This window comes from Lytechinus variegatus, chromosome 10 (genome assembly GCF_018143015.1).
Source record: "Lytechinus variegatus isolate NC3 chromosome 10, Lvar_3.0, whole genome shotgun sequence".
In the NCBI taxonomy this organism is placed as follows: domain Eukaryota; kingdom Metazoa; phylum Echinodermata; class Echinoidea; order Temnopleuroida; family Toxopneustidae; genus Lytechinus; species Lytechinus variegatus.
In genome coordinates this window covers 17,370,850-17,395,682 of record NC_054749.1, presented here as the reverse complement: position 1 = coordinate 17,395,682, position 24,833 = coordinate 17,370,850, and the positions used below count along the sequence as shown (strand labels likewise).

At 37.3% G+C, this 24,833-nt stretch overlaps 2 protein-coding genes across 2 annotated transcripts in view; one reads left to right on the top strand and one right to left on the bottom strand.

Annotated features, from left to right (window-relative positions):
- LOC121422984 (vacuolar fusion protein CCZ1 homolog) overlaps positions 1–17,798 on the bottom strand; it is a 30,977-nt gene extending 13,179 nt beyond the window's left edge. The window contains exons 1-6 of the mRNA XM_041618247.1: positions 17,660–17,798; positions 13,066–13,163; positions 4,471–4,564; positions 3,296–3,418; positions 1,902–1,985; positions 528–703 (exon numbers count right to left, since the gene is read on the bottom strand). Coding sequence (XP_041474181.1) covers positions 528–703; positions 1,902–1,985; positions 3,296–3,418; positions 4,471–4,564; positions 13,066–13,163; positions 17,660–17,737 — 653 coding nt within the window. The 5' untranslated portion in view covers positions 17,738–17,798. The remainder of the gene's footprint in view (positions 1–527; positions 704–1,901; positions 1,986–3,295; positions 3,419–4,470; positions 4,565–13,065; positions 13,164–17,659) is intronic.
- Positions 17,799–23,112: 5,314 nt separating this feature from the next.
- LOC121422261 (dynein heavy chain 1, axonemal-like) overlaps positions 23,113–24,833 on the top strand; it is a 77,703-nt gene continuing 75,982 nt past the window's right edge. Inside the window, exon 1 of the mRNA XM_041617175.1 lies at positions 23,113–23,269. The gene's annotated coding sequence lies outside the window, so the exon portion shown is untranslated. The remainder of the gene's footprint in view (positions 23,270–24,833) is intronic.

Sequence of the window (24,833 nt, the reverse complement as noted above, 5' to 3'; positions counted from 1 at the left end):
AACCACATACCTGAGGATTGCAAGTTTGGTCTCAAAAGTTGCAAAGGACTTGAAATCTACAAGTAACAGTACGGTGCAGCTCCAGCTTTACGTGTTACAGATTTATTACCCCCCCCCCCCATCTTATTTAGATTAAGCAAGAAGTAAATTGGTGTTTTAAGTAATGATATCCAAAATCACTGGCTCACGCAAATGGATTTTTAAGGGGATCCTGGCATGAACAGCTACTAATTTTAGAATTTATAGCAAAATGGCAATTATTCTGCATATTGTATTGATATATACTTTTATTAGTATCTAAACAAGTAATCAAAGTCTCTTTTGTTAAACATTCTTTTCGAAAATGAAGAAAGAAAAAGTCTACTTAGATAGAATACAAGTAATTAAAAAAAACTTACATCATGACTCAGTTGGCGGATAAAAAACAAACAAAAGTGATGTTCATCAACTCCTTTCTTACTCTATGCAGAACCAATGATTAATAAGTACTGGAAATTTGAAGTAAGTCTAATCTGGACTGTACTTACCAGACTAACTGGTTGTTGTAGAGGAATGCAGTGTACTTGATCTGTGTGAAGGATGCCTCTACCAGATTGATAAAGCACTGAATCCGAAGATAGGTGTTCTTATCTAACGGTAGAAACTGGATTCCATTGTGAACCTCAAGAATGTCACTGGTTGATAACCGCAAATTGGAAAGATACTGTGAAATAAAACGAAGAACATTATACGCCGATTGATGTTCTTATCTGTAGAAACTGGATTCCATTGTGAACCTCAAGAATGTCACTGGTTGATAACCGCAAATTGGAAAGATACTGTGAAATAAAACGAAGAACATTATACGCCGATTGATTATCTCAATGAAATACAAATATGCGACGATGATGTAAATCAAAATCTACATCACTGATCAGGGGCCCCATATTACAAATATTTACAAGAGATTCAAATCATTCTCAATCTGCGATTGATCTAAATTTGTTTAGTTAAAGAAATAGGATATTAAAATCAATTGGGATTTGAGTTTGATTTGAATTTATTGCAACTGTTTGTAAAACAGGACCCAGAAAGCAATGCGTACAGTAATGATACACGGTAGTAATTCATTCAAAGCCGTCTGTAAAGTACAAATGATTTTACGCACAACTGATAACCTGGGGCCTGTTGCAGAAAGAGTTTAGTTTAAACGCAAGTCCCGAATACGGGTGCTTCATTGGCTGAAAATCAAGTTGCGCAAGATTTTTTTAGTTGCGTTTGATCGCAACTCTTTTTTGCAATGGACCCCTGTTCTCGAATGCCATTCAAATTTTTTTATCCTCTGATTGCTGTCAGCTAGAGTACACATTTAGATTAATATTCCAGTCGGGGATGAAATCTAGGCCAGCCTCAAGGCTACATTTAGCCGGACACAGAATCTACAGGAGGTGGTCTCTCCTACAGCCTCATGACTTAGAAGTACTGGTTTTGACTACATCCCTTGTACTTGCAGTTAACAAGCATCCAAATGCAAAGTTTATCTTTTATCAAAATTTAATTACAGTAATAAAAAATACAGAATATGGGGCACGGAATCATCTTGAGCGGGCATTTCATGAAAGTAAAGCACTGATTAAAATTGTCAGCTCTGTCGATTTCAGAGCAATCCTTGGTTTTGATTGGCTGAAAAGCACTGGTTCCAGACTGTTACTATGGTAACAGCCTTAGAATAAAAACTTGTCAGTGCTGAAAAGCTTCATGAATTGGTGCCCTGGGAAGTGTTTCATGAAAAAGTTTTGTCTGTGATTTTTACCAACTAATTACTCTCAACCAATCAGAATCAAGGATTTACAGTAGCTTATAATGATAATCAGAGGAAATTACTACACTATCTGTTTCATAATATGGTACCCTGGACTTACCCTTGAGAAGAAGTGACTTAGTCTCTGTTTGAGCTCCTCTAGGCCGTGTTGATTCATGATGTCACTGAAAGTACCCATGAACAACTAAGGTGGTGTCAAAATAACAACAAAAATGAATTGGAAAAGGTGGTTATTCTGAGAAAACAAGTAAGGTACATTTCATCCCATTCTCTTTCTATCTATTTCCCTGAAAATTCAGCAAGTGGAAACATTTACATCTCTTGTCCTAGATTTTTCTGGCAACCTCGCTTTGTTCTTTGACAACCCTAGTGTGGTCTAGAACAGCGCTTCTCAAACGGTGGGCCACGGCCCACCAGCGAGAAGCTCCAGAGGAAGAAAAAAAAATGGGGAGAAAATTCACAGAGCTGGACCAGTCCGACAGCCTAAATATGTTATGTTTACCTGGGTCAAACAAAGCTAAAGCATGCTTTTTGCATGTTGCAATATGCATACAGATTACGATGGTTTCGATCTAACTTTGATGTGAACCTTATCATGTATGCATAATTGTGTAGAATTTAGTTAAATGTCGCCCATTTACCGGACCTTTGCGAATGCAGTTAGTTCTTGAACCGTTTGTTTCGAACGGGCTTTGGCGCTTTTAGTTCAAATTTCACAAAGACATACTTTCATCAAAATTCACCTTCTTTAAAGCGATTTAAAAGGGCCAGGGAGGAAACAAATTGAAAAGACTCTGAATATGACTGTAAGAAACTATGACCCTGAATACATTGAATTTGGATTCATCATGACTGGCAGTGATGCAAAATCATAAGCAATGTGTGTCGAATGTTGAAGGTATTCAGCATTCTTGTTATTAAGTTATGTTGTCGTGGTTGTACATGTATGTACGTTTCAAGGATGGGCTCAAAGGCCGGCCTACCTAAAGTTATACGCACTAATATGCCCATTATAATCATTGTCTATCTTTGAGTCGAGACAAGTAGTCATATCGCTTTCTTAAAATTTTGGTAGGTGGTCCTCGAAAAAAATTTGAGAGTCAAAGTGGTCCTCGGGTAAAAGAGGTTGAGAAGCGCTGGTCTAGCATGTACATATACCATAGTAGCTCAATACATGTATGAACAATTTTTTTTTAATGTTGTCATACAAAGTTGTATAAGATGAAAAAAAATCACCAATATTCGAGAGGGCCAAGAAGGACATCCAGACTTATGAAAAGGTATTCAAAATTGTTGTTCAGTCTTTAAAGAAGTGATTACACTCAATAGACATCAAAATATAAAATACAAAGCTTTTCATCTAAGTATGTGATGACATGTATATGAACATACATGTATGTACAATACCAGCCTTTACATACTGTGAAAAGTAGTAACACCTGATAATAATCTATCTTATACTAGTAATAAATATTTCATGATCACAAAGATTACCTTGAAGAAGTGATAAGCATGTTTGAGCACTGCAAGATAGACACTGTCTTGTACGTCATCTTCATGGTATTCATGGAATGTTTTCCCATCTTTCACCTTCTCTGTGAAGGGTATGGTCACTGTCTAATGATATATTAAGAAATGAATCATGAAAAAATGGCATGTAGTATTTTTTAATTTTCCTGTCTGAATTCATAGGTGTCATCTTCAGTGAAGATTCCTTCTGGAAAACATGTTCTAATTGGTAGACCCCAACCTAAAAGATAAATTCCAGTTTTGGTAACGATCTCAAAATGACTTTTTACAGAATCTAATATAATGACAACCCAAGTGTCTGTTTGTATGAATAAAAAATATGTGCCAAAGGATTCTGGAAGAAATTGTGTAATAGCTGAGAAATAAGCAAAATAAGCGCGGATTCTGTCACTTCCGTCGGGTCTTTATTCAAGCAATAATAATACACTGTCCCACGTGTGCCTATCTGTGTTGGTGATCTTCAGTGTGACCATTTTTCAGCGTAGATTTCAAGATTTCACAAAGTTCAGTTTATGTAACTGTACCAGATCTAGATCCTCGATGATATTCTGACAATTAAGCCTGGTTTTACAGACTTTCTCATGAAATCAGTGTTTACTGCAACTACTGGCATTTCTCTTTAACCCCCTCCCCCTTCCTTCCTTCATAAACTACAACAAAGAATTTATAAAAAAAGATAATAAACACCTGTGTCAAAATTTCCCAATGGGTGATTCTTTTTGTGAGGGGGAGGGGTAGGTTGTCCAAAGAAATGTTGATGGGGAAAGCTACAAATGTGGTGACCCTTGGTCGTGTGGTCCAGTGGTTAGAGCATTGGACTCATAATCGCAAGGTTGTGAGTTCAAATCCAAATTCTGCCATTGTCTCCACTTTGTCTGTCGGCTATTACCTCAGCCACTATGACTGATTAACCTAGACGTAAAATGTTTCCAAGGTAATTGCTTATATACCAGCTTGGCGTTTACCAGCAAAATGCTGTCCTGCCGAGTTCCTACCGGAGTTACCACAAACAGGAACCCTTGAAAAATATCGAAGAAAAAATTTGTTCCTTTTAAACTCCATCCCTCAAGAATTCCTGAACCCCCTCCTTAATACAATCATAGAGATGCACAAGAGTCCAGTCAAGGGTAAATACTCACCATAATAACCCAGAAATCCTCTTCTGGATGGAGGTATAATTGTCTGGTTTTCTGTGTGTGCATTGAATGACAAGGTTTATCTGGATCAAATGTCCTATTGTAATAAACAAAAGAAAACATATGATTATTACTAATATCAGTCCATTTTTATATGCATAATGTTGTGCATTAAACTTTTAAAAAAAATTATGAAACACTGCTCTGGTAAAATACTGAAACGTTCTTGTTCGGATTTTTCCAGGTTTGGTTGGAAATAGAATTCATGAATATTTTTAGAAATTAAGCCATGAAATAATCATACTACCACAGGAATGGGTCAATTTATATCTTCCATGACCACTGACCTCTATCAAAATCCAAGGGGAAAAAAGAAAGAAACTTAAAGGTGCATCAGCCCACAATGTCATTTTTAGGTCTACCAAAAATGAAGGGACTTTATGGGTTGCACCACTATCTTTTTCCAAATTTTACAGATCCATGCATATTATTAGCTTGTATTCTCTGTGTCTATAATCATGGCTTTATTGCCTTTTCCAGATATTCTACACTTCATACCAGACTTCTATTCTGAGAATCTTAATTCTGTCTACCTGGTATAAACGCAGATAAACATTTTCATAAATCTATTAAAAAGACTGTATTGATCCGTAAGATAATGTACACGTAGAATGATAACATCTACATGTTGACTAAAATATTCCAACGTATTCAGTTTAAAGTCTGTTAATATGTTTATAACATTCAGTTTAAAGTCTGTTTATATTTACATATATTTATACTTATATTTATACAAAACTCTAAATCAATTAGCACCTGAATACATGTATCTAAATACCATCAAATTATACACACCCTCTCGTAATCTTCGTTAAATCACTGACACACGCAGACTTTGCATTCCCTTGTCAAAACTCTCCTCTGCCGAAAAACGTTTTGCTGTAGCAGCTGCCAAGACTTGGAATGCTATCCCTCTTTCAATATGAAATGCTTCCAGCATTCTTGGCTTCAAACCTTCCCTTAAGACATACCTTTTTCCTCAATAATTAATTTCCCTTTTCTTCTTGAATATTGTAGTAATCATTGCAAATGTGAAATCATTGTAATGCTCTATGGTACTTTTTGTTTTTAGCACCTCTAAATATCCATTATTATTATTATTATTATTAGGTGGTCTGTCTATGACAGATCACCTCTTAATTTCGTCAGAATTTTCTTATTTCTTTATTTATTTATTTTTACGGATTTTCTTGTCGCCAAGTTATCTCAAAATGGACTTGGTCAATTTCATTGAATTTCATGTCATCTATAGGATCTGTCATGGACACGTGCAGTGAAGCTTTTCAAGGTCATCAGGTCATGATGACGTCATCTAGGCGCCATTTTGTAAAATCACATTATCAATCATATCTCCATTATCAATTATCAAAAATCAATCAAATTAACATCACACTAAGTTCAGGTCAAGGGTCATCAAATCATGTCATCAAAGGTCACCTGAAGGTCACGACGCGCGCGTACGCGTGCGTCAAAATTTCAAAATGCTCAAAATCACTTTTTGACCAAACGAGAGTATGTTTCAGGTCATTCTAAGCATTTCAAAATTTTGCGCGCGCGCGCTTCCTCGCGTAACGCCTTAACGCAACGCAGAAACACCGTTTTTTTTTACATCTTTGCATTGATAATAAAATTCTGAACAATTTGATACCTTGATCAACCTTCTACGACCACTAATAACGAAATTAACACCCGTTAAAGTTTGCAGCACGTGTGCGCGCGAGCTCTCACTATAGGCCATATATGGGCGAAAACATGCCTATTGAAAATTCACTGTAGCTCTTTAAATAGTCCATTGACCCCCAATTTTTTTTTCATATATCGATAGAGTATGAGTTGTAGATTTGATTTCATGTCACCATTGTCCCTAAATTATATCGTGACGTCATCAAAATGGCGCCTAAACTAAAAATTTCATTTTTTCAAAAATGACGTCATCAAATTTATGCAAATTTGGTTGTAACTTCTCGAATATAGATCGTTTTTCGCCCAGATTTCGATATGTTGTAGTTTAGAATGTATTCTTTCTCCTTAATAATCATGAATTTTCGTTTTGAGAAACGCATCATTGCGTAAAACAGCGATAAAAAGAGGCATGTCATTTTTCCTCATTTTGCGTGTAATCTCTATGGGACATGACTTTTTCTCAAAACTAGATTCGACATTCCGCTATTTCGTAAGCCATATCTCCATTTTTTCTTGTCAGTTTTCCTTAAGCTTGTAGTATGTTGTAGCTGAGATTCTAAGCTTTCGGAAGTGTGCCCTTTATTTTTTGATCAGATGCCGGGATCATGCCCGTATTTCACTTGCAAAATTGGACTTGTAATTCTCAAAATTGCTTACGTGTATTCTCTATGGGGAATATCGTGGCTTTGACTGCTTTCTAAAGGGCGCGGGTTCGAGTCCTGGGGTGAACAAGATGATTTTTTTTTCACTTTTTTTTCTTTTTGCCACTTCTTACATGATCCTTTATGATAATTAAAAGGTATAAAAGTTGAAATTTAGCAAGATAAAACAGATTATAATTGCTTTTTTCATATCACATGTGTTTTGCGTGTAATCTCTATGGGACATGACTTTTTCTCAAAACTAGATTCGACATTCCTCTATTTCGTAAGCCATATCTCCATATTTTCTTGTCAGTTTTCCCTGAGCTTTTAGTATGTTGTAGCTGAGATTCTAAGCTTTCGGTAATGTGCCCTCCATTTTTTGATCAGATGCCGGGATCATGCCCGTATTTCGCTTGCAAAATTTGAATTGTAATTCTCAAACTTGCTTACGTGTAATCTCTATGGGGAATATGCTAGCTCAATGGATAACGCATTTGACGTGTTCGTCCGTATTGCTGACGTGTAGGTCCGTGTTGCTGACGTGGTGGTCCGTGTAGCTGACGTGTAGGTCCGTGTTGCTGACGTATTGGTCCGTGTTGACGACGTGCTCTGCCGGCATGATCCGTGTAGATCCGTGTGAAGCTGCCGTGTTGATGCCGTGTTCACAGTCATCTGGGGCAAAACTATCCCGGACCTCCCCGGATCATGCCGGCATTGCCGTGTTGATCCGTGAGGTATAATCATCTATCTTGTATGTATCTGTTTGAAGATGTATGTCTGACGATTGTCATCACCACATCAATAATCACAATTAGTAATGGTCAAAACTTATTCTTAGGATGTCTACGATCAAGATTATCAATATCTAAATGATTTATTTCATACATCAGCCGACACTGAATGACAAATCATGACAGACCACCTAATTCGTCCGCATGACGAATTAAATTCTAGTTAGGTGGTCTGTCTTTGACAGATCACCTCTTAATTTCGTCAGAATTTTCTTTTTATTTCTTTCTTACTTTATTTATTTCTTTATTTTTACGGATTTTCTTGTCGCCAAGTTATCTCAAAATGGACTTTATCAATTTCATTGAATTTCATGTCATTTATAGGATCTGTCATGGACACGTCAAAATAAGCTTTTCAAGGTCATCAGGTCATGATGACGTCATCTAGGCGCCATTTTGTAAAATCACATTATCAATCATATCTCCATTATTAATTATCAAAAATTAACAATATTTACATCACATTAATTTCAGGTCAAGGGTCATCAGGTCATGTCATCAAATGTCACCTGCAGGTCATGTGCGCGCGCATGCGCGCGCGTCAAAATTTCAAAATGCTCAAAATCACTTCTTTACCAAACGAGAGTACGTTTCAGGTCATTTTAAGCATTTCAAAAATTTGCGCGCGCACACGTATGCGCGCGCGTTTTCCTCGCGTAACACCTTAACACAGTGCAAAAACACCGTTTTTTTTACATCATTTCATTGATAATAAAATTCTGAACAATTTGATACCTTGATCAACCTTCTACGACCATTAATAACGAAATTAACACCCGTTAAAATTTGCAGCACGTGTGCGCGCGAGCTCTCACTATAGGCCATATATGGGCAAAAACATGCCTATTGAAAATTCACTGTAGCTCTTTAAATAGTCCATTGACCCCCAATTTTTTTTTCATATATCGATAGAGTATGAGTTGTAGATTTGATTTCATGTCACCATTGTCCCTAAATTATATCGTGACGTCATCAAAATGGCGCCTAAACTAAAAATTTCATTTTTTCAAAAATGACGTCATCAAATTTATGCAAATTTGGTTGTAACTTCTCGAATATAGATCGTTTTTCGCCCAGATTTCGATATGTTGTAGTTTAGAATGTACTCTTTCTCCTTAGTTCACATAAATATTCGTTTTGAGAAAGGCATCATTGCGTAAAACAGCGATGAAAAGAGGCATGTCATTTTTTCTCATTTTGCGTGTAATCTCTATGGGACATGACTTTTTCTCAAAACCAGATTCGACATTCCTCTATTTCATGAGCCATATCTCCATTTTTTCTTGTCAGTTTTCTTTAAGCTTTTAGTATGTTGTAGCTGAGATTCTAAGCTTTCGCAAGTGTGCCCTTCATTTTTTGATCAGATGCCGGGATCATGCCCGTATTTCACTTGCAAAATTGGACTTGTAATTCTCAAAATTGCTTACGTGTATTCTCTATGGGGAATATCGTGGCTTTGACTGCTTTCTAAAGGGCGCGGGTTCGAGTCCTGTGGTGAACAAGATGATTTTTTTTTTCAGTTTTTTTTTTCTTTTTACCACTTCTTACATGATCCTTTATGATAATTAAAAGGTATAAATGTTTAAATTTAGCAAGATAAAACAGATTATAATTACTTTTTTCATATTACATGTATTTTGCGTGTAATCTCTATGGGACATGACTTTTTCTCAAAACCAGATTCGACATTCCTCTATTTCGTGAGCCATATCTCCATTTTTTCTTGTCAGTTTTCTTTAAGCTTTTAGTATGTTGTAGCTGAGATTCTAAGCTTTCGCAAGTGTGCCCTTCATTTTTTGATCAGATGCCGGGATCATGCCCGTATTTCACTTGCAAAATTGGACTTGTAATTCTCAAAATTGCTTACGTGTATTCTCTATGGGGAATATCGTGGCTTTGACTGCTTCTTAAAGGGCGCGGGTTCGAGTCCTGGGGTGAACAAGATGAATTTTTTTCCACTTTTTTTTTTCTTTTTGCCACTTCTTACATGATCCTTTATGATAATTTAAAGGTATAAAAGTTTAAATTTAGCAAGATAAAACAGATTATAATTACTTTTTTTCATATCACATGTATTTTGCGTGTAATCTCTATGGGACATGACCTTTTCTCAAAAATAGATTCGACATTCCTCTATTTCGTGAGCTATATCTCCATTGTTTCTTGTCAGTTTTCCCTGAGCTTTGAATATGTCGTAGCTGAGATTCTTAGCTTTCGCAAATGTGCCCACCATTTTTTGATCAGATGCCAGGATCATGCCTGTATTTCGCTTGCAAAATTGGACTTGTAATTCTCAAAATTGCTTACGTGTATTCTCTATGGGGAATATCGTGGCTTTGACTGCTTCTTAAAGGGCGCGGGTTCGAGTCCTGGGGTGAACAAGATGAATTTTTTTCCACTTTTTTTTTTCTTTTTGCCACTTCTTACATGATCCTTTATGATAATTTAAAGGTATAAAAGTTTAAATTTAGCAAGATAAAACAGATTATAATTACTTTTTTTCATATCACATGTATTTTGCGTGTAATCTCTATGGGACATGACCTTTTCTCAAAAATAGATTCGACATTCCTCTATTTCGTGAGCTATATCTCCATTGTTTCTTGTCAGTTTTCCCTGAGCTTTGAATATGTCGTAGCTGAGATTCTTAGCTTTCGCAAATGTGCCCACCATTTTTTGATCAGATGCCAGGATCATGCCTGTATTTCGCTTGCAAAATTGGACTTGTAATTCTCAAAATTGCTTACGTGTATTCTCTATGGGGAATATCGTGGCTTTGACTGCTTTCTAAAGGGCGCGGGTTCGAGTCCTGGGGTGAACAAGATGAATTTTTTTCACTTTTTTTTCTTTTTGCCGCTTCTTACATGATCCTTTATGATAATTTAAAGGTATAAAAGTTTAAATTTAGCAAGATAAAACAGATTATAATTACTTTTTTCATATCACATGTATTTTGCGTGAAATCTCTATGGGACATGACCTTTTCTCAAAACTAGATTCGACATTCCTCTATTTCGTGAGCTATATCTCCATTGTTTCTTGTCAGTTTTCCCTGAGCTTTTAGCATGTTGTAGCCGAGATTCTAAGCTTTCGAAAATTTGCCCTCATTTTTTTGATCAGATGCCGGGATCATGCCCGTATTTCGCTTGCAAAATTGGAATTGTAATTTTAAAATTTGCTTACGTGTAATCTCTAGGGGGAATATGCTAGCTCAATGGATAACGCATTTGACGTGTTCGTCCGTATTGCTGACGTGTAGGTCCGTGTTGCTGACATGGTGGTCCGTGTAGCTGACGTGTAGCTCCGTGTTGCTGACGTATTGGTCCGTGTTGACGACGTGCTCTGCCGGCATGATCCGTGTAGATCCGTGTGAAGCTGCCGTGATGATGCCGTGTTCACAGTCATCTGGGGCAAAACTATCCCGGACCTCCCCAGATCATGCCGGCATTGCCGTGTTGATCCGTGAGGTATAATCATCTATCTTGTATGTATCTGTTTGAAGATGTATGTCTGACGATTGTCATCACTACATCAATAATCACATTTAGTAATGGTCAAAACTTATTCTTAGGATGTCTACGATCAAGATTATCAATGATATCTAAATGATTTATTTCATACATCAGCCGACACTGAATGACAAATCATGACAGACCACCTAATTCGTCCGCATGACGAATTAAATTCTAGTATTTTAATTGTAATTGTTAGCATTTCATTGATTTATTTTTCGCACCTATGTTTGTCGCCAACTTTTCTCCGAATCGGCTGAATCAATTTTGCTGAATTTTTCGCCATTTATAGGATTTGTCATGGACACGTCAGAATAAGCTTTTCAAGGTCATCAAGTCATGATGACGTCATCTAGGCGCCATTTTGTAAAATCACATTATCAATCATATCTCCATTATCAATTATCAAAAATCAATCAAATTAACATCATACCAATCTAACGTGAAAAGTCATCAAGTCATGACATCATAGGTCACCTAGAGGTCACGACGCGCGCGTACGCGCGCATCAAAATTTCAAAATGCCTAAAATCACTTTTTGACCAGGGTAGAGTACGTTTTAGGTCATTCTAAGCATTTCGAAAATGAATAAGGCATTACGCGCGGAAACGCGCGCGCACACGTGCGCGCGGTTCCGCGCGTAATGCCTTAACGCAGTGCAAAAACACCGTTTTTTTACATCATTGCATCGATAATATAATTTTGAACAATTTGATACCCAATTTAGCTCTCTATGACCAATGATAACGAAATTAACACCCGTTAAAGTTTGCAGCACGTGTGCGCGCGAGCTCTCACTATATGCCGTATATGGGCAAAAACATGCCTATTGAAAAATCACTATAGCTCTTTAAATAGTCCATTGACCCCCAATTTTTTTTTCATATATCGATAGAGTATGAGTTGTAAATTTGATTTCATGTCACCATTGTCCCTCAATTTGATCATGACGTCATCAAAATGGCGCCTAAACTAAAAATTTCATTTTCTCAAAAATGACGTCATCAAATTTATGCAAATTTGGTTGTAACTTCTCGAATATAGATCATTTTTCGCCCAGATTTCGATATGTTGTAGTTTAGAATGTACTCTTTCTTGTCAATGAACATAAATTTTCGTTTTGAGAAACGCATCATTGCGTAAAACAGCGATGAAAAGAGGCATGTCATTTTTCCTCATTTTGCGTGTAATCTCTATGGGACATGACTTTTTCTCAAAACTAGATTCGACATTCCTCTATTTCGTGAGCCATATCTCCATTTTTTGGTGTCGGTTTTCCCTGAGCTTTTAATATGTTGTAGCTGAGATTCTAAGCTTTCGAAAATGTGCCCTCCATTTTTTGATCAGATGCCGGAATTATGCCCGTCTTTCGCTTGCAAAATTGGAATTGTAATTCTCAAAATTGCTTACGTGTAATCTCTATGGGGAATATCCTGGCTCAATGGATAACGCATTTGACTTGCTTTCTCGAGGGCGGAGGTTCGAGTCCTGGGGTAAACAAGATGATTTTTTTCCTTTTTTTTCTCTTTTTACCACCTCGTACATGATCCTTTATGATAATTTAAAGGTACAAAAGTTAAAATTTAGCAACATAAAACAGATTATAATTACTTTTTTTCATATCACATGTATTGTCATACATCAAAGAGACCCTTTTACAGTGCTTTATCATCTCCCGTCTTTCACAAGCATTCTATCCATAATCAACATTCAGTTGTCATCATGAAGATCACATTGATCTGCATGAACATGGTAATAGTGATCATGATGGCAATAATAAAGACAGACCACCTAATTCGTCCGCATGACGAATTAAATTCTAGTTATTATTATTATTCATTATTATTATTATCATTATTAATAGGGTAAAATTCAACCAGGTAAACCAATATACACAACAGGACTTACTCTGTGAACATGATGACTCCCATACACAGTCCTATATGCCTTGTTTGCATATCCAGAGGAATGTTGGATGGATGATAAAACATAATTTTTTTATGTTCCTAAAAGTTGCAAAAGAGAAAAAACAGAGTTTGAGATATGAATAAACAAAGTCAGTTACACATTTCTCTGCAGAAGGCAGCAAAGGCATACACTGTAAAAATCTAACAATCAATAACATTACCTTTGATGGGTACCATCTTACAAAGAATTTGATCATTTCAAGTTTCTCCACATTCACAGATCATTATAGGAGCCTGTTTCTTGATATTGTCCAGACTTTTTTATCGCTGTCAAAACTTGAGTTGAAGTTTGATGTGTGGTTGTGAAAAATCAACGCTCAGCACAACACAATGCATAGTGAAGCCATAGATACCAGTTTCCATAATGAATTTCATTAAATTTAGTTAACGAGCAGTAAAGTTTACTCAAAAGATATGTAGGCTTATAAAAACAAATGAAATGCCTCTGGCAGTCTCACCTGCATCACGCGATTCAATATAGCAGCAGTGCTGACTTTGAAAACTAAGTACTATAAAAAATTATTCATAAAAAACACCATTCATTTAATGATACAATGCTACGTTCATTGATATTCGACCTTGATCATGTGACCTAAAACTTGTAGGGGTATTTTATAGTTCCTCACAGGGAAAGTTGTTCACACGTGACATCACACATCTTTGTCGCATCGCCAATTGGAGGATCTCCATAGCATTAGTGATAGCAATATTCAAATGCTCATAACCCCGGGGGGGGCACTCGACCAAAAAAGTGGTGGGGGTGTGCCGCGGACGAGACAAAAAAACGGGGACCTTGGAGCGGGCTTATTGTAAAAAGGAGGGTCCTCGGAACAGGCTTCGGAACAACAAATGTTTGTGAAAACGGGGGTCCTTGGAACAGATCGCAAGCGTGTGAGTGCGTATGCATCCCTATGGAACGGTCATGCGTGCATGATTCGATGCAGCTAGCGCGGCCTCCGCCGAGGAGCTCTGCAGCCGCTTTTCACCAAAATTGCAGCTCATTCAACATGTTCAATGCGATCGGAGCGGCGTAACGAAAAATATGCGAAGCTTTGGAGCAGATTTCTCTCTTCTTTTTTCTCGATAAGAAGAAAATGCTATGCCTTCGAAGGGCTTTCTTTGTTCTTTTTCTCAACAAGGCAAAAATGCTATGCCTTGGAACGGAAATTTGAGTGTGAAAATGGGGGTCCCCTCCGTGGCACATACCCACTATGCATTATATTTTGAGTGCCCCCCCCCCCCCCCGGGCTCATAACTTTCTCATTATTTGTCCGATTTTCTCAAACTTTCTCTGACCTTATTCATTGATTTTTCTCTTTCGACACAAGCCCATTTGTTCCAAAGGTTTCATTCCCCTTTAACTTTTATATTGAAGTTTTGCATTTTGTTAAGTAGGTCTAGTGCTGTCTATGTCAGGTATGAGATCAAAATTACATAGTTTCTTATGATCAAAGAGATAGATAAAATGTTTAATCATATTTTTCATTTTATATATATTTTATAATAAAATTATTGACATTTGATGAGGATAACCAACCGATCAGCTGACGAGTATGTGTATCACATGATCTGAAATCAGCTTTGATCAAGAGTGACAATGTGACAACTGACTACCAAGAAAATCAGAAAAGACGACTCAAATGTAACTTTCCCTTTATTTTATTTCATTTAACGTAGGATAACATTTCAATATGCACCCTCCAATAAAATTTTTTTAAAAAAGGCCTGGGCACAGGAAATATTAACGCAAGAAATACCAACTGGCATTTCGCCTACGATGTCAATACTGTTATGTATTGACCTTGTTGATACTAAGAGTGCTGTTGGTTGACCTATCATGAGCATAAAATAAACTAACGTCACTGCTTGTAATGTTGGTTGATGATAAAATATTTTGCGTTAGAGAGAAAATAGGCAGCGTCTCTATTATTCAATTAATCAATATCAATGAATTACAGAGGAAATTTTCAGAATAAAGATTTTAGATAGTTTTAGCAACAACCTGAGCTACAAGCAAGCTGACCTACAAGAATAGTCAAAAATAACGTTAAGGCAATTTTTAGGATAGATTGATTTAGGCCTAACGCTAGAGGTCTAACTAGTAATGGCACTTTCACACCGGCCCACTTCAAGCTCCCCACCAAAAATTGTTCACAAATGACGTCATGGCAATTAATAGACCAAAAGCTTCGGTCTCTGTTATATTGGTTGTTCAGCTGAACTCCGTTAGCTTCACTCACCAAATACATGTACATTACAGAGACCGAAGTTCTAGCGCGATCTGTACAGGGGACTCAATGGCCATAGATGTTTATGTACTATAAGTTCGGATAAAACAGGAAGTGAAGTTGCACGACAGCCGAGGTAAATCACTGTTTTTGTTCCTTTTAACCACCCATGGGTTCATATCGTCTCGCGAGTGAAGGATTATCAGTCATACGCACGCGACACACCACTACACTTCGAAAATACAGTGGGCTTTTGCCCACATAAAATATTTTGTTTAAATAAACATTCCACATCCTGCTATGACACTTACCGAATTATTTAGATCCTTCCGTGACTTCTCCTTGAAGTTTCTTTCTAAAAATATGTATATTTTCTTGATCTTTAGTGAAGATTTTACGGAGATAGAAATCAGTCAGCGTTGATATCAATTTTCTCCTGAAGAGGGCGCGCGATTTATATTCATATCAAAGACACGACAAGGGAAAGAATAGGCACCTACACTATTTTACATGCATATCGACGCAAGGCATTACGCAAAGTCCGTGAAGTGTCCAATCTTTTCATTGTATAGACTTTGGTACACCGTATACGTATTATTGACGTTCGTCAAAGCTTGTACTGCTGGTTTCTTTCCAGGCACGTATATTATTTTCATTTTTTTTTATCAGTCATCTTTTAAATTAATGCAAATGAGTGTTATCATCACCAATAATAATCATTAATTATGTTTTTTGAAGGCATTTCATTAATTGGTGCCCATAATTAGTAAATTAATCATGAGGATTGCGCATTCAAAGAATTTAGATACAGTTATAAAATTACCGAGGAGCTGAATCAAGGTTGTGAAATTATTAGCGCCACCAACGGGCTTCCTTGTATTTCCGTGGAAGAGACAAGCGAAGTCACTTTCGAGGCCGAGGTAAGCAAAATGTGCTTTTTTTTATCGGATTATTATTTTATTATTATTTTATATTAAAAAAACTCTTGCTACTTACCGGCAAGAGCCCCGGTGCGTAGCGAGAAGGAGCTTCGGCAAATATTACTTCAGCAATGAAGCGATGTTTGCCGACTACTTCGAAATCCAGGGTCAAACACAGTCTATTGTACGAGGTTAGTACATACTAACCTCGTACAATGTGTGAGTGCCTTTTAACTTGATTTTTCCCCGTTTTGGGGCAATTAATGCCAACAGGGAATATTAATTTGCATTTCAGTCGTGTTAATTTTCAAAATTTTGATTCATTAAAGACAAAAATTGAAGGGCCCTGACGGTGGGATTTTGCATTGTAAGTGCCCTAATGGTGGCTGCACAATAGCGAGCCGTCTGTGTACGAGGAGAAATTAAAAAAATAAAAAGATGTTTAAAAACTCCTCGAAACAGACGGCTGCCAGCTGTCTAGGCAATTGGGTGATCTGCCGCAAGCAAATCTTTGGGTCACTAACTTCAGTCCATCAAAATTACGGTGAAGCCAAGCAAAGGCAATGTCTGACTGAGTCTGAGAATTCAAACGATGACGTCGAGATCGAAGTCGAAGGCTGACATGGCCGAAGCGGCAAAGGCGAACTTTAATAAAAGCATTAGCAAAGCTAGACCAAAAGCTTCGGTCTCTGTTTATGTTAGTTGTTCAGCTGAACTCCGTTGGCTTCACTCACCAAATACAGAGACCGAAGTACTAGCGCGATCTGTACAGGGGACTCAAGTCAATGGCCATATGTTTATGTACCTAAGATCGGATAAAACGGGGAAGTGAATTTGCGTGACAGCCGAGGTAAGTCACTGTTTTTGTTCCTTTTTACTTGATTTTTCTCCGTTAGACTTAGAGGGAATATTAATTTGCATTTTGGTTGTGTTAACTTTCAAAATTTTTATTCATTAAGGACAAAAGTTGAAGAGCCCCGACGGGGGGATTTTGCATTGCAAGTCCCCTAATGGTGGCTGCCTGATAGCGAGCCATCTATGTACGAGGAGAAATAAAAAATAAAATGTTAAAAAACTCCTCGAAACACACGGCTGCCAGCATAGCAAAGCCTAAATGCAGCCGTTCCCGATCGAGATATTCACAAAAACGGTGGGCATATTGTCTATTGACATCGAAATGTGACTGAGAGACTGGCCATGACATTTGCAAACAATTCCTGGTGGGGAAATTTGCTCGAAGTTGGCCGGTGCGAAACTGCATTAGCGCCCCACCAACAGCTCGGCAACAGCCACAAGAGCACCCCCACGGAATCGAGTTAATGGGACCACACTAGATTCTCACCGACAGCGACAGAGACACGGCCATTCGGAAAGAACTTATTCTTACCTCTCCTTCTCTACATTTTATATTTGTATTGTAGATGAAGAAATTTGAAAGGTTCACTATGCTCCGCTGAGAGGTCATTATTCCAGATAAGGTACTTCTAACGTTAAGACTTTCTTTTGGGTCTTTTCATCGACTTCGTGTCCTTGAATTGAGGGGTAGAATTGAAGTTGAACTAAAAAAGTTAGTTAGCATTCATTATTATGGTGTCGTTAATTTCGTGGGATTGGAATATAGAAAGAGAGAGAGAGACAGAGTTAGAGTCAACAGATTTGGGGGTGGGGGATTTGGGGTACATTTTGTCTCATATTTAGTAATGCATGGACCTGAAAATCTGAAAAGGTGGGTTGCTGATGGATGGATGGATGGATGGATAGGTGGGTGATTGCATTGGTTGGTTGATTGATTGATTGATTGATTGATCGGATTGATTGATTGATTGATCGGATTCATTCATTCATTCATTGAATTTGGCAAGTAACCAAAACATATACAGTAGCATTAAAAGTATCGAAATTAAAAAAAAAATAAAAGGTTTGTACATGATAGCCCACGAAAGCTCGAAAGTTTATTTCCAGTGGGGTCCTCAATATTAGGTTTATTTATTTTTATGATATGATCTGCAAAACTCCAGGGGCGGATCAAGCTCTTTCCAAAGAGGCGATTTTACCGGGATATCTATAAGGGAAAAAAATAAAAATTGGAGGCTTTATAGGGCCTACTTCCGAATAAGGATCATTTTGGTACCGAGAAAATTAACAAGCAAAAAAAAAATGTGTCACTCCCAAATGAAGTTTTTGGTGTCACTATATCGACACCCTTTTTTGAAGCCAACAAATGAGTCATGAAAAGACGGTTGCTGACTTTGAAGTTGTTTTATTGGTAAACAATTCCTGTATTGAATATAAATACAGCTAAGTATTGGCAGAGTGCAAATATAAATGATACAATGCAATAGTCATCATCATTATTTTATCACCTGATATTTCGACAATAGTGAAGTCAAGTTGTTTCAATTGACTTGAATTGTAAATAACTACTAATCCGTAAAGCATTAATAGTAGCAAAAAGGTGCTGTATTAATGTTAAGCTAAGTCAGCTCCATCATAAAGTAACACCCTAAACATGGCGTCCATTAGCACGTCAGCATGCCATCTTGTATGCGATTTAAAAAAGAACAAACTCAATTATAGCCCTGTACGGTGAGCGAAACTAATGATAAAAAATAATCATCAGTTTTTAAATATATATATATATATATATATTATTTATGTTTTTATTGATAAATCATCAACATACAAATCATTTACATCAAATTCCACTATAAAAGTTACATTTAAAAAAATCAAAGATAAATCAAAATATATACAAAAGATTGGAGGGATCAGGAAAATGAAGCAAAGAAAGAAAAAGAACCAGAGTTTTTGTTAAATATTTGCTTTCACAATTTATAAATTCTCAAATTCTGTTTGGTAACCAGTGAATATCGAAACAATAGTAACCGCTTCAAAGTTATAGAAGCGTCAAGCACCTATTGATTAAATTCCTGATTACCCCCAACATGATCAAAATCAAACAAATCCGATGATGCTTTTTTCGCACAGGTATTTTGTGCCCGACGCGTCACCAAAACAAATAGCATCGGTATTCGTGCACTTTTTTTATCATAATTTAGTTCCTTTAATTTTCAAAACCAAAAACATAACAATGAAGAATTCTGCGGAGCTGAACAAATATAACCGTGGTGCATGAATCGAGGAAATCGAGCTCCTTCTGAAGCAATAATTTCCATTAATTCATATTTAAGAAGAAATATACGGTTCAATGCCAATGGTAATATTCAATTTGATTAATCCGCATCTACAGCATCCGTAAAAAATGATAGAAAATGGGTATTTCTTCACTACAGGGTCATTTAGATCATTTTGGTACCGATAATTTTTTTTTAACTTGGCAGCCCAAGGGGGGTGTCCCGGGATTTGTCAACACTTTACACCAACAGGATAAGCTTATGACAAGAATTTCTAAATATTAAGTCCATTTTGTTAAATTATATTCTAACTAATGATTGCCTAGTGACCTGTTATGGGCTGCTTCTCTGTCTCAATTATAACATGGGCCACACCCCGCCCCTTTCCCTTTCTCCGTCTTTCCCTCCTTTCTATGCCTCGATCGCCATTTCTCTCTTGCTGATCTAGGTTTAAAGAGGTATTATTTCGGCCCTTAAATAGACTTTAAAAGATTCATTGAGCAAAACACTGGCAATAAAAATCCGATAACAAACAACGAAGTTATCGATTTTATATTTTTTTCTTTTTTTATTTAGCATTTGTGAAAACGTTTGCTATCATGACTACACAATATAGATGGGCTCATTGGGCTGATTGTAACATATCCCCACACCCGATTTCTTAAACAAAATCATAATTCATCGACATAATGCAAAACTTTACAATATCATAACTCTATTATTCCTCAGGCCCGTAACCAGGGTTTTCAGGAATAGATCCTTTGTCAGCGGAGGGGGCGGAAAAAAGTCATCTATAAGTTCCCCCGATTGGCCGATTGCATAGCAAATATTTTTTTTCCTTCCTTTTTTCTTCCTTCTTTCTTTCCTTCCTTCCTTCCTTCCTTCCTTCTTTCTTTCTTTCTTTCTTTCTTTTTTCTTTCTTTCTTTCTCTTTCTTTCTTTCTTTCTTTCTTTCATTCTTTCTTTCATTCTTTCTTTCTCTCTTTCTTTCTCTCTTTCTTTCATTCTTTCTTACTTTTTTTTTTGGGGGGGGGCTTGGGAGTATAATTGAGTTTCATTTTTCAAACAAGATAGGTGTATGAGGCATTCATGATGCGAGCACGAAGTTCGAGCTGATCTTGTTAAATGTATAGACCTAAAATCTGATGAATCTAAGAACTGAAACTCAAGGCCCTATATAATCACTATACCTCTGGACAGGGGCGGTTCCAGGATTTTCCAAAAGGGGGCACATTTTCCATATAAAAATCTAACAAGCAAAAAAAAAAAAAGATTTTCACCAAAAATTTAAGGTCATTTCGTCCGCGGAAAAATTGAGGTCCTCACTTTCAAAGGGGGGGGGGAGGCACAGTTTATTAAAAACGATATTTCTATAAAAATTTTGATTATGGCTCTCTAAGAGGGGGGGGGGCACGGATCAGATGTGCCCCCCCCCCCCCCGATCCGCCACTGCCTCTGGAGACTTCACTTTGGCTGCATTGGTGACGTCATTGTGATGTATAGGCAACGAATATTGCATTAACTCCAAAAAATATATTTTGCAAGTTTCTCTTCAAATTAGATTTTTCTTTCGTGAGGACACAAAATATATTTTGATTACAACCCGATGCAAGGGGGTGGGTACTTAGAAAAAAACACTATCCCTGATGGAAAAAGTTGGATGAAAAGAAAAAAATCCAACAAGCAAAACACTGAAAATTTCATCAAAATCGGTTATAAAATAAAACAAGCTATATGACATTTTAAAGTTTTGATGAATTTCACAAAACAGTTATATCTACATCCTGGTCATTATGCTAATAAGGACTGATGATGTTATCCACTCACCGTTTGTATTTTATTATATCAAATATGAAATATTATAATTTTCTCATCATTGTCAAATGAACATGTAGAATTAGCACTGTTTAATCATAATTATAGTTAGTCAAGTTGGTCCTTATTGTCATAGGCCTATGTAAACGATTAAATATTGTATAATTCGAACAATAAAAAAACAAAATAAATAGTGAGTGAAGGACATCATCGACAGTCTCATTTGCACATTGGCGGCGGAAGCCAATAAATTTAGGGGGTGTCCACCTGAAATTTTGGGATGGACACACCCAAAAAATTTTGAGAAGCAAAAAAAAAAAAAAAAAAAAAAAAAAGGTCATCAACCTAAATTTTAGGGGGGGACAACACACGTGTCAAGGGGGTCCACGTGAATTTAGGGGGGGACGCAGGAAAAAAAATTGACAAGCAAAAAAAAAAAAAAAAAAAAAAAAAAGTTATCAAAACAAAATTTAGGGGGGGACCGTCCCCCCCACCTAAAATTTAGGGGGGACACGTCCCCCCCGCTTCCGCCGCCTATGCATTTGCATGTCACTGAATTGTGACATCACTGTTTTGTGAAAAAACTTTAAAATGTCACAACTTTTGTATTTTAATATCCGATTTTGAAGTAATTTTCAATGATATGCTAGCTAGTTTGATTTTTCTCTATTTATTCAAATCAACACTTTTCTGGCCTGGTGGACTGGCCTTTCGATAGAGTTAGACTTGGATGTGATTGTACAGGCTCGGATCCAGGGGAGGGGGCATTGGCGGCGGAAGCAAAAAAAAAATTAGGGGGGTCCACCAAAAATTTTGGCTTGGACACAGGTAAAAAAATTGACAAGCAAAAAATAAAAAATAAAAGGTCGTCAACCTAAATTTTAGGGGGGGGGGGCGTCCCCCACCTCGAATTTAGGGGGGACAGGTCCCCCCCCGCTTCCGCCGCCTGATGGGAGGGGGTACGTGCTAAAAGGGTGTGAGGGCCCCTGTAGCGTAGGATTTTATCTAAACTGAGAAAAGAGAAGAGCAGAAAAACAGAGGAGGAAGACAAGTGAACAAAATAAGTTGACAGAAGACTTGAAAAAAAATTATCATATCACTACAAAAAAAATTGCTTGCGCTTCGCGCTCACATTCATGTTCGATGAGATAGAGCTAAATATTAAGTACTGAAGTCAATATAGAAAAAATATTTCAGTTCGGACATCACGCTTTCAGAGTTTCAGTACTTTGTTTGACAAACTGATTTTTAAAAAGTGCTCTTTAAAATGTCTGTTTAAGTTGTCTGAGTATCAACATTTTTTTTGTGCTGTGCACTTGCATTTGATTTGTCAAGTTCTTTTCCGTGTTCCATATATAGTTCTCAAAATATCCCTGTCAGGTTTGATTGTAAAAACCAATCAGCAATTAAGCGCTGCGTGCTAGGATTTTAATTGGTAAAGATGTAAAGAATGAAAATTAAGGGAATTCCACAGAAATGCACATTATGGAGGTTTCATATGTGCGGCAGTTTCGGCTCATTCATAGAATTTGGGAAACTGATTAATTTCTTTTATAAAATCGATAAAATTGATTCTGATTTATGTTCTTTTTGCAAGAAGAAAGGGGAAGAAACATTAATTCATTTGTTCTGTTTTTTTTTTTTGGGGGGGGGGTGGGTATGAAAAATGTAACCAACACCGCCCCCCCGGCCCCTGCGTAGTAGCTATGCTACTGTTTCTAATGTTTTTTCTCTTTCAATTTCATATTCAGAAAGAGGAATTATTGGCCCTATTGCAGTGTGGATTTCGGAGTGAGTAAAACCTGTCGGCCTAGCATGCCTGGAGCATCATAGGGGCCCGGGCCGGAGCAGACGAGATCGAGGGCTCGACCTCTGCGACGACGTGCATTCAATAACCTAGCAACCGATCGGTATGACACAACGATCATACGTGTAACCTGTTCAACGACGACGAACTCGAAGTCGACAAGAAATATTGCGAACAAGAAAATCCAGTCCTGAATTTGTCCTTCCGGATATCTAGAGGTCTAAAGAATGACACGTACTTAGGTATGTATAACAAATCCTTTGATGATCTTACACAGTCGTCTTCAATCAAGATTATTTAAGAATGACGCGAACAATTTTCGGGCCGAGAACCGGTATGTAGTCCCGTATGCTTATCTACATGTAAGTTTTGTAGCGCGGACGGGGCTATGTACGTATGTTTGCGATCTGCGGTGGAAGAACACAGCAGCAAATTAAGGAGAGAGAGTTAACGTAGAAATCTGCCTGACGAAATTTCTGAAACTGGACATTTTTTACCTGAATTTCAAAATCAAATATGAACCTGTGTAGTAGTAGTATTCCACATATAGTACTGTAGCGGTCGCGCCCCTAGCTTGACCACTAGGTGTGGTATGGCAGTGTATCCTATTGCCGGACACATTCATTTCAGTGCTTTAAAAATGACAACTAGAGGAAATACAATCAAGAAAAATTATCACTTGCTATTCCAAATATTCTGAAAATTATGAATATGATGAAATTATTTTATATTTTCCAACCATTTTCTTTGCACCGCACTTGCCGCATACCCCTCCGCGAAAAACAATGATTTTCGTGCGTGACAAATTATATTGTAATTCCGGACGCGCGCCGGACGGGTAAAAATATTCTTGATTATAATGATGTAAGAAAGAATTGGTGTGATTTTTTCGAGATTAATCATCTCATGAGTAAATTCTAAGTTTTTGTTTGCTTTCTTATAACGATTCTGATCAGATCTTTGTTATAAATTTGCGTTGGCTAACTAATTTCCTTTTTTTTAATTGCGCGTTCGATATTGCACTCGTTCATATCGTAAGACTCAGTCATCAAGTTAAGTTCCATCGATGCGCTGTCGATCATTGACGGCTCTCCATCACGGTAAACCTCGCGCACGGCCGGGGTACCGGGAACATTGAGAACTAGCCGTCGCGACGATGATTTAATCGATGGAGCGTACGAGATTGAAATTCGGCGAATCAAGTCCGTATTTCAATCAGAAAATAGATCAATTGGGATAAATTGTTAATGCCAAAACTGTGTTATATGTTATTTCAAGCATTTTCTGTCATTTTTAGAGAAAAATAAGGTAAAAGTTATATTTTCGCCTTGTTTTTGCAATCTCGTTCTTTGAATTGATCTGTGATATTGAACTGCGGAAGTCTTACGGTACGAAATTGATTTCCTACGCAGTTATATGTGCGTCCGGAAATATGATAGTGTCCGGTAATACAATACGTCACTATATATGAAACCAAGTGAACGTAAAACAGATAAATACCTGTGTTTATCTGTAGAGATTCCTCAGGTGTGTGTTCTTCGTTCAGTTCCAGCTTCAAATACAACGTTCGTCTGGCTCCAGTATCCCAAGTGGTCCAGCGCCCTCTCTTGATAGCCCCGTCGGTAGTGAACCTGTATGGGGGTGGGGGTGACTTACTACAACAGTCCCCCCCGTTCCATAAAACTCGGTCCCTCGAGTTTCTTAACCAGACATCAGGTAGAGGGAGGAAAAAATTTTCCGCTCCCAAATACTCCAACCAGGAAACCTTATTTCCCAGCTGGGCACAAGCAAAAACGAGCTCATGTA